Source organism: Epinephelus lanceolatus, chromosome 21 (genome assembly GCF_041903045.1).
Source record: "Epinephelus lanceolatus isolate andai-2023 chromosome 21, ASM4190304v1, whole genome shotgun sequence".
Lineage (NCBI taxonomy): Eukaryota > Metazoa > Chordata > Actinopteri > Perciformes > Serranidae > Epinephelus > Epinephelus lanceolatus.
In genome coordinates, this window is record NC_135754.1 from 39,575,857 (window position 1) to 39,594,358 (window position 18,502).

Sequence of the window (18,502 nt, forward strand, 5' to 3'; positions counted from 1 at the left end):
CACCACGGCCTTAAAACACCACGGCATATAAACACCACGGCATATAAACACCATGACCTTAAAACACCACGGCCTTAAAACACCACGGCATATAAACACCACGGCCTTAAAACACCACGGCCTTAAAACACCACGACCTTAAAACACCACGGCCTTAAAACACCACGGCATATAAACACCACGACCTTAAAACACCACGGCCTTAAAACACCATGGCCTTAAAACACCACGACCTTAAAACACCACGGCCTTAAAACACCACGGCATATAAACACCACGGCCTTAAAACACCACGGCCTTAAAACACCACGGCCTTTAAACGCCACGGCCTTAAAACACCACAGCCTTTAAACGCCACGGCCTTTAAACGCCACGGCCTTTAAACACTGTGGCATATAAACACCACGACCTTAAAACACCACGGCCTTGAAACACCACGGCCTTGAAACACCACGGCCTTTAAACACCACGGCCTTGAAACACCACGGCATATAAACACCACGGCATATAAACGCCACGGCCTTTAAACACTGTGGCATATAAACACCATGACCTTAAAACACCACGGCCTTGAAACACCACGGCCTTGAAACACCACGGCCTTTAAACAGCACGGCCTTGAAACACCACGGCATATAAACACCACGGCATATAAACGCCATGGCCTTAAAACACCATGGCATATAAACACCACGGCATATAAACACCACGACCTTAAAACACCACGGCATATAAACGCCACGACCTTAAAACACCACGGCATATAAACGCCACGGCCTTAAAACGCCACGGCCTTAAAACACCATGGCATATAAACACCACGGCCTTAAAACACCAAGGCATATAAACGCCACGACCTTAAAACACCACGGCATATAAACGCCACGGCCTTAAAACGCCACGGCCTTAAAACACCATGGCATATAAACACCACGGCATATAAACGCCACGGCCTTTAAACACCACGGCCTTAAAACGCCACGGCATATAAACGCCACGGCCTTAAAACACCACGGCCTTTAAACGCCACGGCCTTTAAACACCACGGCATATAAACGCCATGGCCTTAAAACACCATGGCATATAAACGCCATGGCCTTAAAACACCACGGCATATAAACGCCATGGCCTTAAAACACCATGGCATATAAACGCCATGGCCTTAAAACACCACGGCCTTAAAACACCATGGCATATAAACGCCACGGCATATAAACACCACGGCATATAAACACCACGACCTTAAAACACCACGGCCTTAAAACACCACGACCTTAAAACACCACGGCATATAAACACCACGACCTTAAAACACCACGGCATATAAACACCACGACCTTAAAACACCACGACCTTAAAACACCACGACCTTAAAACACCACGGCATATAAACACCATGACCTTAAAACACCACGGCATATAAACACCACGGCCTTAAAACACCACGGCATATAAACACCATGACCTTAAAACACCACGGCCTTAAAACACCACGGCATATAAACACCACGGCCTTAAAACACCACGGCCTTAAAACACCACGACCTTAAAACACCACGGCCTTAAAACACCACGGCATATAAACACCACGACCTTAAAACACCACGGCCTTAAAACACCATGGCCTTAAAACACCACGACCTTAAAACACCACGGCCTTAAAACACCACGGCATATAAACACCACGGCCTTAAAACACCACGGCCTTAAAACACCACGGCCTTTAAACGCCACGGCCTTAAAACACCACAGCCTTTAAACGCCACGGCCTTTAAACGCCACGGCCTTTAAACACTGTGGCATATAAACACCACGACCTCAAAACACCACGGCCTTGAAACACCACGGCCTTGAAACACCACGGCCTTTAAACACCACGGCCTTGAAACACCACGGCATATAAACACCACGGCATATAAACGCCACGGCCTTTAAACACTGTGGCATATAAACACCACGACCTTAAAACACCACGGCCTTGAAACACCACGGCCTTGAAACACCACGGCCTTTAAACAGCACGGCCTTGAAACACCACGGCATATAAACACCACGGCATATAAACGCCATGGCCTTAAAACACCATGGCATATAAACACCACGGCATATAAACACCACGACCTTAAAACACCACGGCATATAAACGCCACGACCTTAAAACACCACGGCATATAAACGCCACGGCCTTAAAACACCACGGCATATAAACACCACGACCTTAAAACACCACGACCTTAAAACACCACGGCATATAAACACCATGACCTTAAAACACCACGGCATATAAACACCATGACCTTAAAACACCACGGCATATAAACACCATGACCTTAAAACACCACGGCATATAAACACCATGACCTTAAAACACCACGGCATATAAACACCATGACCTTAAAACACCACGGCATATAAACACCATGGCCTTAAAACACCACGGCCTTAAAACACCACGGCATATAAACACCATGACCTTAAAACACCACGACCTTAAAACACCACGGCATATAAACACCATGACCTTAAAACACCACGACCTTAAAACACCACGGCATATAAACACCACGACCTTAAAACACCACGACCTTAAAACACCACGGCATATAAACACCATGACCTTAAAACACCACGGCCTTAAAACACCACGGCATATAAACACCACGACCTTAAAACACCACGACCTTAAAACACCACGGCATATAAACACCATGACCTTAAAACACCACGGCATATAAACACCATGACCTTAAAACACCACGGCATATAAACACCATGACCTTAAAACACCACGGCATATAAACACCATGGCCTTAAAACACCACGGCATATAAACACCATGACCTTAAAACACCACGGCATATAAACACCATGACCTTAAAACACCACGGCATATAAACACCATGACCTTAAAACGCCACGGCCTTAAAACACCATGGCCTTAAAACACCACGGCATATAAACACCACGGCATATAAACGCCACGGCCTTAAAACACCATGGCATATAAACACCACGGCATATAAACACCACGGCCTTTAAACGCCACGGCCTTAAAACACCACAGCCTTTAAACGCCACGGCCTTTAAACACTGTGGCATATAAACACCACGACCTTAAAACACCACGGCCTTGAAACACCACGGCCTTGAAACACCACGGCCTTTAAACACCACGGCCTTGAAACACCACGGCATATAAACACCACGGCATATAAACGCCATGGCCTTAAAACACCATGGCATATAAACACCACGGCATATAAACACCACGACCTTAAAACACCACGGCATATAAACGCCACGGCCTTAAAACACCACGGCATATAAACGCCACGACCTTAAAACACCACGGCATATAAACACCACGACCTTAAAACACCACGGCATATAAACACCATGACCTTAAAACACCACGGCATATAAACACCATGGCCTTAAAACACCATGACCTTAAAACACCACGGCATATAAACACCACGGCCTTAAAACACCACGGCATATAAACACCATGACCTTAAAACGCCACAGCCTTAAAACACCACGGCATATAAACACCATGGCCTTAAAACACCATGACCTTAAAACACCACGGCATATAAACACCACGGCCTTAAAACGCCACAGCCTTAAAACACCACGGCATATAAACACCATGGCCTTAAAACACCATGACCTTAAAACACCACGGCATATAAACACCACGGCCTTAAAACACCACGGCATATAAACACCACGGCATATAAACGCCACGGCCTTAAAACACCACGGCCTTTAAACGCCACGGCCTTAAAACACCACAGCCTTTAAACGCCACGGCCTTTAAACACTGTGGCATATAAACACCACGACCTTAAAACACCACGGCCTTGAAACACCACGGCCTTGAAACACCACGGCCTTTAAACACCACGGCCTTGAAACACCACGGCATATAAACGCCATGGCCTTAAAACACCATGGCATATAAACACCACGGCATATAAACACCACGACCTTAAAACACCACGGCATATAAACGCCACGGCCTTAAAACACCACGGCATATAAACACCACGGCATATAAACGCCACGACCTTAAAACACCACGGCATATAAACACCACGGCATATAAACGCCACGACCTTAAAACACCACGGCATATAAACGCCACGGCCTTAAAACACCACGGCATATAAACGCCACGACCTTAAAACACCACGGCATATAAATGCCACGGCCTTAAAACACCACGGCATATAAATGCCACGGCCTTTAAACACCACAGCCTTAAAACGCCACGGCATATAAACACCACGGCATATAAACGCCACGGCCTTTAAACGCCACGGCATATAAACGCCATGGCCTTAAAACACCACGGCCTTAAAACACCACGGCATATAAACGCCACGACCTTAAAACACCACGGCATATAAACGCCACGGCCTTACAACACCACGGCATATAAACGCCACGACCTTAAAACACCACGGCATATAAATGCCACGGCCTTAAAACACCACGGCATATAAATGCCACGGCCTTTAAACACCACAGCCTTAAAACGCCACGGCATATAAACACCACGGCATATAAACGCCACGGCCTTTAAACGCCACGGCATATAAACGCCATGGCCTTAAAACACCACGGCCTTAAAACACCACGGCATATAAACACCACGACCTTAAAACACCACGGCATATAAACACCACGGCCTTAAAACACCACAACCTTAAAACACCACGGCATATAAACACCACGACCTTAAAACACCACGGCATATAAACACCACGGCCTTAAAACGCCACGGCATATAAACACCACGGCATATAAACGCCACGGCCTTTAAACGCCACGGCATATAAACACCACGGCCTTAAAACACCACGGCATATAAACACCACGGCCTTAAAACACCACGGCATATAAACACCACGGCCTTAAAACACCACGGCATATAAACACCACGGCATATAAACACCACGGCCTTAAAACGCCACGGCATATAAACACCACGGCATATAAACGCCACGGCCTTTAAACGCCACGGCCTTAAAACGCCACGGCCTTTAAACGCCACGGCATATAAACACCACAGCTACTGATCGACAGGTTTATCAGATGACATTTCCTCCTCCTCTTTCCTGTCGAACAACATCTGTCTACAGTCCTGTTGTTTCCTCGTCAGCTGTTCGTGCTGTCACATTGTGACTTCACTCTGTTTGGGTGGACATCAGGTAGGGCTGGTGTTGTGCTTGAGGGACTATTAACATGCTGACTGGCACACACAGATGGATCAGAGTCATCACTCAGGCCACACCCACATGGAAACATATTTGTTAAGTTCATTACCTGTGCTTGGCGTTAGGCAACACTCAGACCTCACTTCAGACACAAATCTGATTTGTTTTTGCCGATTGTGACTCAGATCTGTTTTTCGTGTGAACAGCACAAATTGAACCTGATCTTTGGACACCTGTCCTGTGTGCTCCTGACTCAGACACAGGTCATGACCTCAGCCTCAACAGTCATATCAGAAATTGAGCGACATTTTTACGTCACTCTCGATCAGTGGTTCCCAACTGGTGCAGATTTCTCCTTCATCATTACTTTGAGGTCCCACAGTTTAATACATTCAGCATCATACTTGCATTAGGACGTATGTCTGTTAGTCTCTCACCCTACAGCAGGAAACAGCACTTCAAAATAAAAGCTCTGTGCCGGAAATTCACTGTAATTATATAAATCTAGAGTATTTTTTTTTTGTTTACTAACTTGACACGTTTGCAAGTCACTTGTGGTCCGTTCAGAACCGGCCCATGACCGACTTTTGGACTGCGACCCACCATTTGGGAACCACTGCTCTAGAGTGACTTGTCACAATGCTGCACTGGCGAGAGTCCAGCTGTCACGTCGTTATAAGTGCCTCTGACATCCTGAAATTTTGGATGAAATCTGTTTCAACCGAGTCATTTCTGTCACAGTTCCACCTCTGCTGGCTCCGACTCAACGTCCACACACACCTTCGTACAGAAGTAGCGACCATTGCTTCGTCCTGATTATCATCTGCTCACACATTCGCTGTCTTCCACTGCACATCAACTTATAAATGAAACTAAACACTGAATCCAGTGGCCTGTGTGTGTTTACTTCATACGATAGAGTGCTGTTTGTTCTGTAGCCCATGTGGGTCAGTTCAGGACCGAGACCACTTCACACTCTGATACTGCCACATTTAAAAAAAAAAGCAGTATCTGATCTGAGCATTAAATCTGATCTGAGCACTAAGGCTTGATGTGTGACGTCGCCATCTGCCCTCGAGGAAAATGGGAGTGTGGGGACTCTTGAAAGTAGAATTACTTTTCTTGAAGGCAGAAGTCTCTGTTCCTTTTACTGACCACAGAATCTGAACACTTTACTGTCTGCTGACGATCACTTGATACTTCCTGCTTTAATCGAGCATGTAAAGGTCAAAACGAAAATGAAGCTGCCGCCTTAAACAGACCGTGTGTGACAAGAATTTAAAGAGATGTTGCAGCTGTACACCTGTGAACTCTAAACAGTTAAAAGCCGTCACCTGTAGATGTGGACGTCTCTGGTCTGGCCGATTCTGTGGCAGCGGTCCTGCGCCTGGGCATCCATGGTGGGGTTCCAGTCGCTGTCGTAGAACACCACTGTGTCGGCTCCCGTCAGGTTCACGCCTACACCTCCGCTGCGAGTTGACAAAATGAAGCAGAAAATACGTCGATCTGCGTTGAAGCGCTCCATGAGGGCCTGAAGGAGAAGCAAGACGACGCACAGAAAACAAACATTAAATATTCTGCTGTAATCTGGAGGAGGCAGTTAAAAATCTATTTTCATGCGTGGTTATTTGAAAACACGGTCAGCGCTGACCTGTCTCTGCTCCACACGCGTGCTGCCATCCAGACGGAGGTAGATGTGTCCGTGGTAGTTGAGGAACTGCTCCAACACGTCCAACATACGCGTCATCTGAGTGAAGATCAGCACTCTGTGGCCTCCTGTCTTCAGCTTACGCAGCAAAGTGTGGAGAGTCTGCAGCTTACCTGCACACATGGGGAATACAGATGATTTATTTCACCAACAGCAGAGAATATTAATCAGGCAGAACACATCATGAGGTATGGGACACGCTATATCAGGTACTAGTATTCATTTTTAATTCTTTCTTATTTTTTATCACCTCTGCAATCCAGAGATGGTTCTTCAAAATTCAAGAACTTAGAACATTTAGGGAGATAAAATGTGTTCAGGGGAGACTTGAGAAAAAATATAATACAAATCATCAAGCTTTGCTAAAATAGAAGAAAATGACAAAGTTAGTGAACAGATAGCTCCACAGAGTCTGTCTGTCTGTACGTCCGTCTGTCTGTCCGTCAGGGCCCGACACAGTTAAACCAGCTGCTCCAGAATTTAATAAAAATGTTTTTCTTAAGATGAAGAGGACAAAGTAACTTAAATTTCATTCATCTATCCACTCCAGTGTTTTGGGGGGTTCAGGAAATGACCAGTGCCTTATGACACGGTTGGAAATTAACCTTTTTGTCCCCTGTCTGTCACTGTAGCTGGTGAATCCCCAAATCTACTCGTTAAATTGTTGTTGGTGTTTTTGTGTCTGGTGAGTGAAGAAAATCTAGAAGCCGCTTTGCATTTGTCTGGTGCTAATTATCAACCCTGCTTCGTGAGCGCTTTCTCTCAAGTGGATTTTAAAGATACCAAACACACACACACACACACACACACACAAACACACACTCATCGGGACACCTTGCACCCTGCAAATCAACAATTCCTAAAAAATAACATGTAGTACTAAAGTGCGTCTTTTAGTGCTTTGTGAAACTCTGCTCAGAAAGGTCTTTGAACTGGACGCCCCACTGATCGGCTTCCCGAAACCCAAACTGTGTCCAACCATCCGGCATCAGTTACAGCAGACTGTGCTCTTTGCTTTAGTGTAAATAAGAAACAGCGAACAGTTAAACGGTCCCAACAATCTACAACTCGACTCTGTCATTAAATCCATTTAATAACCATTGGGTAACATTAGCTGTGTGATGCTAACAGTTAGCCTTGTCTCCTGGAAGAGCTGCTCAAATGTCTAGTGTTCAGGATTCAGCTGAAACTTCTCCCATGTGCGCAGCATGTAGGAGAAGTACTGTGGTGAAGCAGATGGAAAAACCTAAATGGCCAGATATAGAGCCGATGTCTGGTTTGTCCATTCTGGGCTACTGTAGAAACAACATGGCACACTCCATGGAAGAGACCCTGCTATGTATGTAGATATAAATGGGAACAAAAACACAAGAGTGATTTTACACAAATATAAACATAGACATGATTATTATTTTCCATGTCTGCCAACAGATGCCCCTAAAGCCTGCACACTGGACCTTTACGAGCAGGAACATTTTGATTTAAGAAGAATATTTTCTAGTTGAATAATAACAAGTTGACAACAGCGAGCTTCAACACTCATGTTGACATCTTACCACAGTCATACTGTATGAGTCTCAGGTCTGGGAACTGGGTCCTCATGTAACACTGGATACGATGGAGGCTGCCCGTGAGTGGAGCGACCTGAGATGACAACAAGGTGGAGAAGACGGCCTGCTTGTGGCTCAGAGACGGAGGAGGGTGGCAGCAGTGCATGGAGATGGGAGGAGCCTCCACTGGAGGAATGGCAAACGTAAACCTAAAGTGGGCACAGTAAATTACAGGTAAGTCACAGTATATTACAGTTAGGTCACAGATCTTTCCTCTTAGTTGAAGCTCTTGAAAAGTATCGTGCAGGACAGCCAATCGACTGCTGAGTTCTCTACCTGTCTATGATGTCATTGAGCAGCTCCAGCCTGTCTTCGATGCTGTGGATGGCTTCTCTCACAGCGTGACTCTGAAACCAGAAGTTGTATTTGTTGTGCTGCTGTGCGTAGAGAGCGCTGCTGTGGCCCGAGCGGCCCCACTCCTCCTGAGCGCTCAGGGCGGCCGGCGAGGGACGGGGACCAGGGAGGAAAGTCAGGAAGTCCAAAACCTCTCTGCCGTACACGGGCTTTGCTGCACAGTGGTTCTCGTTGACTCGAATGATGAAGTCCAGTCGGCTGTCGCGCTGCTGTTTGAGGCTGTCTGCCAGCCATGACTGTTGAGTGAGAGGGTGAACGTTAGCAAAGTGAAGAGCTGAAACACAAGATGCTAAAACAAAACTTCATATATCTTGCATCTGTTCAAATGTGTGATGAGACAAATCACCTTAAAGATGGAAGAATGTAACTAAAGATGTAAGAGTGTAACTAAAGAGGTAAGAGTGTAACTAAAGATGTAAGAGTGTAACTAAAGATGGAAGAATGTAACTAAAGATGTAAGAATGTAACTAAAGATGTAAGAATGTAACTAAAGATGTAAGAGTGTAACTAAAGGTAAGAGTGTAACTAAAGATGTAAGAGTGTAACTAAAGATGTAAGAATGTAACTAAAGATGTAAGAATGTAACTAAAGATGTAAGAGTGTAACTAAAGATGTAAGAGTGTAACTAAAGATGTAAGAGTGTAACTAAAGAGGTAAGAGTGTAACTAAAGATGTAAGAGTGTAACTAAAGATGTAAGAATGTAACTAAAGATGTAAGAGTGTAACTAAAGATGTAAGAGTGTAACTAAAGAGGTAAGAGTGTAACTAAAGATGTAAGAGTGTAACTAAAGATGGAGGAATGTAACTAAAGGTAAGAATGTAACTAAAGATGTAAGAATGTAACTAAAGATGTAAGAGTGTAACTAAAGGTAAGAATGTAACTGAAGATGGAAGAGTGTAACTAAAGATGGAAGAGTGTAACTAAAGATGTAAGAGTGTAACTAAAGATGTAAGAATGTAACTAAAGGTAAGAGTGTAACTAAAGAGGTAAGAGTGTAACTAAAGGTAAGAGTGTAACTAAAGATGGAGGAATGTAACTAAAGGTAAGAATGTAACTAAAGATGTAAGAGTGTAACTAAAGGTAAGCGTGTAACTAAAGGTAAGAGTGTAACTAAAGATGTAAGAATGTAACTAAAGATGTAAGAATGTAACTAAAGGTAAGAGTGTAACTAAAGATGTAAGAATGTAACTAAAGATGGAAGAATGTAACTAAAGGTAAGAGTGTAACTAAAGATGTAAGAATGTAACTAAAGATGGAAGAATGTAACTAAAGGTAAGAGTGTAACTAAAGATGGAAGAATGTAACTAAAGATGTAAGAATGTAACTAAAAATGTAAGAATGTAACTAAAGGTAAGAATGTAACTAAAGATGGAAGAATGTAACTAAAGGTAAGAATGTAACTAAAGTTGGAAGAATGTAACTAAAGATGTAAGAATGTAACTAAAAGTAAGAATGTAACTAAAGATGTAAGAATGTAACTAAAGATGTAAGAATGTAACTAAAGGTAAGAATGTAACTACAGATGTAAGAATGTAACTAAAGATGTAAGAATGTAACTAAAGGTAAGAATGTAACTAAAGAGGTAAGAATGTAACTAAAGATGTAAGAATGTAACTAAAGGTAAGAATGTAACTAAAGATGTAAGAATGTAACTAAAGATGTAAGAGTGTAACTAAAGGTAAGAATGTAACTGAAGATGGAAGAGTGTAACTAAAGATGGAAGAGTGTAACTAAAGATGTAAGAGTGTAACTAAAGATGTAAGAATGTAACTAAAGGTAAGAGTGTAACTAAAGAGGTAAGAGTGTAACTAAAGGTAAGAGTGTAACTAAAGATGGAGGAATGTAACTAAAGGTAAGAATGTAACTAAAGATGTAAGAGTGTAACTAAAGGTAAGCGTGTAACTAAAGGTAAGAGTGTAACTAAAGATGTAAGAATGTAACTAAAGATGGAAGAATGTAACTAAAGGTAAGAGTGTAACTAAAGATGGAAGAATGTAACTAAAGATGTAAGAATGTAACTAAAGGTAAGAGTGTAACTAAAGATGGAAGAATGTAACTAAAGATGGAAGAATGTAACTAAAGGTAAGAGTGTAACTAAAGATGTAAGAATGTAACTAAAGATGTAAGAATGTAACTAAAAATGTAAGAATGTAACTAAAGGTAAGAATGTAACTAAAGATGGAAGAATGTAACTAAAGGTAAGAATGTAACTAAAGTTGGAAGAATGTAACTAAAGATGTAAGAATGTAACTAAAAGTAAGAATGTAACTAAAGATGTAAGAATGTAACTAAAGATGTAAGAATGTAACTAAAGATAAAAATGTAACTACAGATGTAAGAATGTAACTAAAGATGTAAGAATGTAGCTAAAGGTAAGAATGTAACTAAAGAGGTAAGAATGTAACTAAAGGTAGATGCTCAGTTACAGGAGGCAGAACTTTCTTACCATGTGAAAGGGCGAGCGAGGAGGTGGACGCGGCACTCTCCTGGGAGGAGGGAAGGCTTTGGCTCCTGTACTGGACCTGGACTTGGTGCTAACTGGTGTCTGACTGCTGCTGCCGTCACGTGGTGCTGATGAAGACTTGGACACAGAGGATGAAGAGGTGACCTGAGCTGGAGCTGAGAGGAGGACAGAGGAGAAACAGAGTGTTGTAAAGAACTGCTGTGCAGTACAAAGGACCAGCTAATGAAGGGATGTATTTGCATATTCATATATATGCATATTCATACAGTGCTTTAACGTGCAGCTAACAGTGTTACTGAGAGACAGAAGGTGACCTGGAGAATAATAATAATAACCTGGTGACTCCAAATATTTGTAAACATGCAGCAGGTCAGTAACAAGATTTCTCCCTGACACCAGATCTTAATCTTCTTACTTCCTGTAACTGTATTAGTGGTAGAAGCAGTGGTGTAGTGAGGGTACACTCAGATATGCTCAGATATACCCACTTCTTTTTCTATCCAGTGACAGTAGACCCACCTATCACCTAAACAGCCATTGTAATACATAGGAGAGTACGCCCACTTCCTCATCGGTAACCTACCTATCTACCCAGTAGTTCAACTACCACTACACCACTGGGTAAAAGATGCTGTTTGGTCTGAAAACAGATTTATTTAAACATTTCGGGGGCATTTTGTGTTAGTTAGACTTTGATCCATGTAACGACCTGATTATTTTGCCTGTCTGCAGTCTCTTGTCACGCACATGGCAGAGAAATCATCATCATTCAGCCAAGGAGCCCCAGATACTGGAGAGTGAGGCAGGTGTAGCCAGTGACTGAAAGACTTTATACACACGAGCACAGATGAGGACGGCTCTTGTTGCCTCTTACTTATCAAAGAGCAGTGAAGGCAGAAGTAATACGGTGACAGGTACGTTTACTGTTTGGTCTGAAACCTAATTCACAAAAACTGTTGGGTTTTAAACAGATGGGACATTTTGTAGATCGCACTTACAGTTTGTAACTGCACAGGTGAGCACAGCCTGTGTTTCTCCATGAAAAGAGAAAAGCCTGAGGTATCCAAAAGAGTCCAGACTGTAAAGAGCCGCTGCTCCGATGAGGCAACGAGCTGCCGACAAATTATTGAGGTAATTAAGTTTTGGTGCTGTAATTCATCTTTGACATTTTATCTCTTGTATTTTGTATTTTATTACACATTGTATGGTGTCTTTTATTTTGGTAAGTATTTTGATATCTTGGATGGCACAGGTTGCCAGCCGCTATTTTAGGGTTTTAATTTTATGTTTATGACATATTTTCTACATTTGCTACTTCTGTTGTAAACTTGAGCCAAAACTTTAAAGATTAACTGAGCTGGTGTGTCAGGATTAACTGTCACCTGACTTCAGTGAAGCCTTTTTGCATGTTGCTTCTCTCCACAGAGCGTATAGCAGTGTGCGTCATCTGTGACGGGGAGATTCCTTACACGTCACCTATTTTATAATTGTATATGAGCAAAGGGAGTGATGCTACGCCCCAATTATGGAAACTAGGTTCTTCGCTTACATGGTCATTCAGAAACTGTCCTACTGAAGGAAACCAAAAGTAACCCAGTTACATCAGTTTATGTAAATCCACTAATAGATTCGGGATTTTTCCAAACTTCATGTTGAGACTTTTCTACCAGGTGATTTAACATTTTTATGATAAAGCCATATCAGACACAAATTATTGCTCAAAGCTGAGGATATATATGTGTGTCTTAAAAAATGTCTTTAAATACACTAAACTAGCCTCGAGAGACTTTTCTGTGCCTAAACTTCCCTGCATGTTTCGTCTCACACGACACGCCGCACACGACACGCTGCACACGTCTGGTACTCTGAGTAGATTAGAACATTTGGGGAGGAAGGAAATAAAGATCTGACCCAGTTCTGCTCGTCATGCATGCGTACAGCGTTATGAGTTATAGCTGGAGCTCGTTCTCTCACCTGGCTGCTCTGTGCTCCATGGAGGAGGCTGCACTACTTTGAGGACAGGGCGAGGGGGGTGGGGCTGGTTCGGGGTCGGGCTGGGGTTTCCGGGAGGAGCCATGGTGTAGTGGGCGGTAGCGGGACCAGGGGTGCGCTGGGCAATTTGCAGTGGAGCTGTGTTTCTGACAGGGGTTGTGTTGGCGTGGGGGTGCGGGGAAGGAGATGCCTGAGGAGCAACACGAGGGGAAGGGGCCACAGCCAGGGTGGGCACAGGCCCGCCGTCCTTGCCTGCTGTCTGACGCACAACAATCTTCACGACGCCGGGGCTGCTCACCATGGTGGGGGGCACTGGGGACACATAAATCAGCTGTGTCAGTCAGACGATAACGTCCATAAGAAGGAGGCAAACACTGAAAATATTTTTCTGTCTTCAGGCAAAAGTCAATAGTTACAATTTATTTGGCTGAATGAAATGTTTAATAACTGTCTGTGTCAGTTGAGAGGCAGAACATGAAAGTGAGAGGAGGGTTAAAAACCTTGTGCTGAGGCATTGTGAGGCAGCCGGTTTGCAGGTGGAGCAGTGGAGGAGGTGTTTGCAGGATGTGTGTTGGCTGCGCTCTGGACAGCCACCTGGGCAGGCTGGCTGATGAGGTGGTGCTGCACCCCGCTGGACACCAGGTGCATCACATTACCTGCAGCAAGACAGAATGTATCATATCAGGGAGGTTTTCTCCATTCACCACATTATTACACAATCAGTGCTTCACTAAGAGACCAGATCTGATACAGAAAACATGCAGCTGCACAATTATGGCACAAAAAAAATCAACCGAATTAGTTTGTCGAACACATTTCACTTTTAGAGCTCAATTATTTTATTCCTGAAGCAGCAGCAGCTACTGTACAATGCTGCGTGTTTCACAGTAAGTATGAATAAGTATGGTAGTATTCTGTAGCTCTGCTGAAACCTGAAAGACAAACTTTCCTTTAATTTTGGCATCTGATGTGCAGCCAAAACATATCCAGATTACATATTAGGAGCCATTTTAAAACAACTTAACTCTTTAACTACCAGTATATAAATCCGTCCCTCCAGGATTTCATGGGTGTTTTGGGAGCTTGCTGTGACCTCACCTCTTGTTGGTGATATGATTCAAATCTCCACAAGGAGCAGTGTCTGGTGTTCGGACCTGTTTTAGTGATTTAGTATTTGTTCTTCTGTCCAGCACCATCTGTCCATATTTATCGTTTTTGGATGTGTATGCTGTTTTTTGAGTCTTCAGATTGCTGCAGCCTAAAATCCCCAATTTACTAACACCTTTCTGTAAAAAGTTGTGATGCATGTTGCAGCGTCTTTCGGCATTTTCTTGCAATGAAATCTCAGGACCAAGTGAACATTTAAAAATTGGTGTGTTAAATCTTTTCAGTGCATAACTAACTTAAAATGACAGAAAAAAAACACTCCTTTATTCTCCCACAGGGAGTACGAGGCAGTTTAACACGAACCTTGAACTGGGCGTGGAGACGCTGCTGGGACTTGGTGGATCTGAGCTCCAGACAGAGTCAACTTGTTGCCCTGAAGCTGGAAGGTGACGGGTTTACTGCCCTGACATGACGACACAGGTCGTCCTGCCAGGGAGGCGAGCTGGGCTATGCTCACTACCTCACCAGCTTAGGAAGGAGAACAGATAGAAGACGTGGATTAGAGACAATGTTACATTCAGTTTACCACAAAGTCAAGGTTGTGAGGAAGCACATGTGCATATGATGTTTATTTAAAAAGGTGTGGGCTTCTCTCACAGCTCAACTGGCCACCAAAATAAATAAAAGTTCTGATAAAATATTAACTCAAACTGACAATGATAATTCAAGGTGGAGCTTTAAAGGAAGTACGTTATCTGTTCTGAGAGACGACCAACTGAACATCAGTGTGCACTTACAAGGCAACCTAGCTTGCATATCTGGGCTGAGCAGGACCCTCTGGGGCAGGACGTTGCTGGGGTTTGGACTTGGATGAGCAGGGATACCGGCGGTGCAGGAAGCAGTGGGAGGCCGTACAGTCAGCACTGGTTTTGGAGCGCTGGATCTCACTGCAGTTTGAGCGGTGGGATGCATGGCTGGGCGAGGGGCCGTGGTTGCGACTGAACACACAACTGAAGGGAAAAAAGAGAAGTAATTAAAGATATGAAATGATTTTGTGGGATGAATCATTTTCTCCCTTCACCACTTCACCACGTGCCTTGCTGAACTACAGGAGCAGGAGCAGGAGTTGATGTGACTTCAGTCACTGGAGGAGGTTTGGGGGTCTGTGCTGCAGGCGGCACAGAGCAGGTGGGTTTGTTCATCAGCAGGACCGGTCGATTATCACTTTTAGGAGGCGGCTGGAACATCCTGAAATAGAGAACCATTCACAAACAATCAAAAATGTTATTAATATATTCGTGTCTCATTCTTAGTACTGAATGTCATTCTTGACGTTCAAAGCTTCAACTGAGATTTTCAAATTAAGCTTTTAATGCTGTGATTCATCTGATTACATGAGTTAGTCTTTTAAAATCAAATCAACTTTCTTTACTGTCTGGGTGCAGACCTTTGAATCTGCCAAGCACACCGTGTTTAAGTCGAGTGCTTCGTCTGGCATCGAGACAAAAATCAGCGGTTTCTCAGTTAAAATATAAAATGACCGAGCGCTGCAGAGGGACTCGGCGCTGCGTGTGGGAGTCTCGCTGTTGTCAAGCATTCTTAAGTGGGGCGCCAGAACCAATGAGGAGTCACAACAACAATGGCAAAGCCCTGTCGACAAGATAGATGCTGCTGTTGAGACTTTTCTGGGTTGGTCTCCGGCTAAATGCCAAGAAAACTGAGGTCATTGCCTACAACATCCCCCTGGACCATCCACCTCTGAGGACATCAGGAGCTGCTGCTCTGACTGAAGACTCAATGACTTTAATACCTTGGCTCATGGATCAACTCGACAGAGCGGGACATTAAGGCTCTAAGGGCAGTGTGTGCGAGTCCAATCCAAGTTTCTTCTCTGTGACCGCAGAGTCCGATCTCCTAAACAGATGTGAATGCTGGACCCTGAAGCCCCCCCTGCAGAAGCCCCCCTGCAGAAACCCCCCTGCAGAAGCCCCCCTGCAGAAACCCCCCTGCAGAAACCCCCCTGCAGAAGCCCCCCTGCAGAAGCCCCCCCTGCAGAAACCCCCCTGCAGAAGCCCCCCCTGCAGAAACCCCCCTGCAGAAACCCCCCTGCAGAAGCCCCTGGATGGACGCTTCAAAGCTTTGAACTATTTGGTACAACCACACTTAAGACACATTTTACACTCAAGTGACTCCTACTAGAGCTCATCCAAAGTTCTAGTTCAGCTACTTTAACTTTTAATATGTTAAATGGAGGTTTGGGAGCACGGACAATACAACACCTGAGATTCAGCTCTAATATCAAAATGATAGGTTGATACTTTACTTTGCTGAGAATAAGCATATAGAGAAATAGGACTTAAAATATAACCAAGCTTTTTTCAGTACTTTTCAATACGGACAGATTTCAGTATTCAAAGAAAGGGAATGTGTGTGTTAATCAGCCCAAACACTTTGACAGATACAACAATGTAACGTTAACACAAGTGTTGCGCTGCATGTCGAAGCCTCAATCACAGTGTTGAACTTTATATTTTGCATTTCTCGAGGAAAAGACATCACTTTGGTGGGATGAAGATAAATAATCCTGATACACTTGTGTTGGCTGCTAAGTGAGCCGATGGCAGTCTGAGCACACTGTGAAGTGACCTTTAGCAAAGCGTTTAACCCGAGCTGCTCCACAGTACAGTTACAGATGAGAGGATGTGCCACTAGTTCACTGATGCAAACTCAGATGTAATGATCTGTGGGGGAAGTGTACCGACACAACACGAGGTTATTAAAGTCTCTGAAGTATCAGCTGCGTACCTGTTGACTTTCATGCGGACTGGTTTAGGTCTCGGAGGGGGTTCAGGGGACTCCGTGATCTCCTGGATAAGTTGCCGGCTGACCTTGTGACGCGGCAGGAAGACATCTGCCTGGTACCGGGACACACGGCTCTCCAAACCAACAAGGTCAAACATAGAGAGGTCGCAGCGCTGAGGACGCAAAAACATAGTGTGTTGTTTTTTTTTTTTCATTTCATCAGTAAACACGTGTCAACAAAGCTTTGTGAGTTTGTCTGTAATGCTGACCTTCAAAGGAGAGACCTCCAAGGCGTCCTGCACCAGAGAGGCTGTGTGGAAAACAATGGGCTGCGTGATGAAGGGAGACTGGATGGGTCGAGGGTCGAACAGGTTGGGGTGGTTGCACACTTTGCGGAGCTGCATTAGGATGTTAATCACAGACATGAAGTGACCGCTGGCCAGCGTCTCTCTGGTCCTGTCAATCAGAAACAAAGAAAGCGATGAATGGAGAGAGCGAGCTGGTAACGTGAACAATACAAGAAATATTAGTATTCATTTACACTGTCTCTTCAAGGAGGGAATTTCACACTGTTATTCCGCCTTGCTGTGCTGTGTAAAAAGGTACAATCGCAGAATCGGGGAAGTATTCTCGCCTTGAAGCCGGCGTCTGTATAAACGGGAGACCCAGCAGGACTGGATCATGTGCAGGTGTGACGCTTTGACCATGTGTTATGCCTGCGACCCACAGCAGGAGATTTAAAAAGTAGCTGGTGGCAGTTAGCATCTAACTGTGAGCTCCACAATGGAGCTTACATAGTATTTTCAAAAGGAAACTGAGCGAATGGTAAATAATTTGAATGGAACGGCCTGGAGCTGCTCTGAGAAGGACTGCTAACGAACAAACAGCTCATTCTCGGCCCTACTGTGTCACATGTTCTGATCACGGGAATACTTATGAGTAAAAAAAAAAGCTATGCGACTGTTTTTAATTTTACAAACCAAAAGAATAATGATCAATTATTCTGAACCTCAATGTCTCGCAAAATAAATTTAAGGAAAACACAGATTTTAAACAGTTGTCTTTATTTGATACGGACACTTGGTTGCCAATTTATTAGGTACACCTAGCTAAAACTAATGCTGTCTATGACGTTGTCCACCCCATTCATTTCAGTGACGGTAAAAAACAGAATCAACTTTCTGTATTATGCAACACAGCTCAACAGGACGACAAACTACATCCTTCAAAAGGTAATAA

The 18,502-nt window shown here is 43.9% G+C and overlaps 1 protein-coding gene across 2 annotated transcripts in view; it reads right to left on the minus strand.

Annotated features, from left to right (window-relative positions):
* The window catches only part of srcap (Snf2-related CREBBP activator protein), a 58,667-nt gene that overhangs the window by 11,466 nt on the left and 28,699 nt on the right, over positions 1-18,502 (minus strand). For both annotated transcript variants that reach the window (XM_078163189.1, XM_078163188.1), the window contains 12 exons: positions 17,533-17,719; positions 17,267-17,436; positions 15,558-15,709; positions 15,259-15,471; positions 14,825-14,989; positions 13,855-14,010; positions 13,337-13,666; positions 11,345-11,517; positions 8,820-9,133; positions 8,490-8,692; positions 6,877-7,046; positions 6,560-6,756 (listed from right to left, as the gene is read on the minus strand). In XM_078163189.1, coding sequence (XP_078019315.1) covers positions 6,560-6,756; positions 6,877-7,046; positions 8,490-8,692; positions 8,820-9,133; positions 11,345-11,517; positions 13,337-13,666; positions 13,855-14,010; positions 14,825-14,989; positions 15,259-15,471; positions 15,558-15,709; positions 17,267-17,436; positions 17,533-17,719 — 2,430 coding nt within the window. The remainder of the gene's footprint in view (positions 1-6,559; positions 6,757-6,876; positions 7,047-8,489; positions 8,693-8,819; positions 9,134-11,344; positions 11,518-13,336; positions 13,667-13,854; positions 14,011-14,824; positions 14,990-15,258; positions 15,472-15,557; positions 15,710-17,266; positions 17,437-17,532; positions 17,720-18,502) is intronic.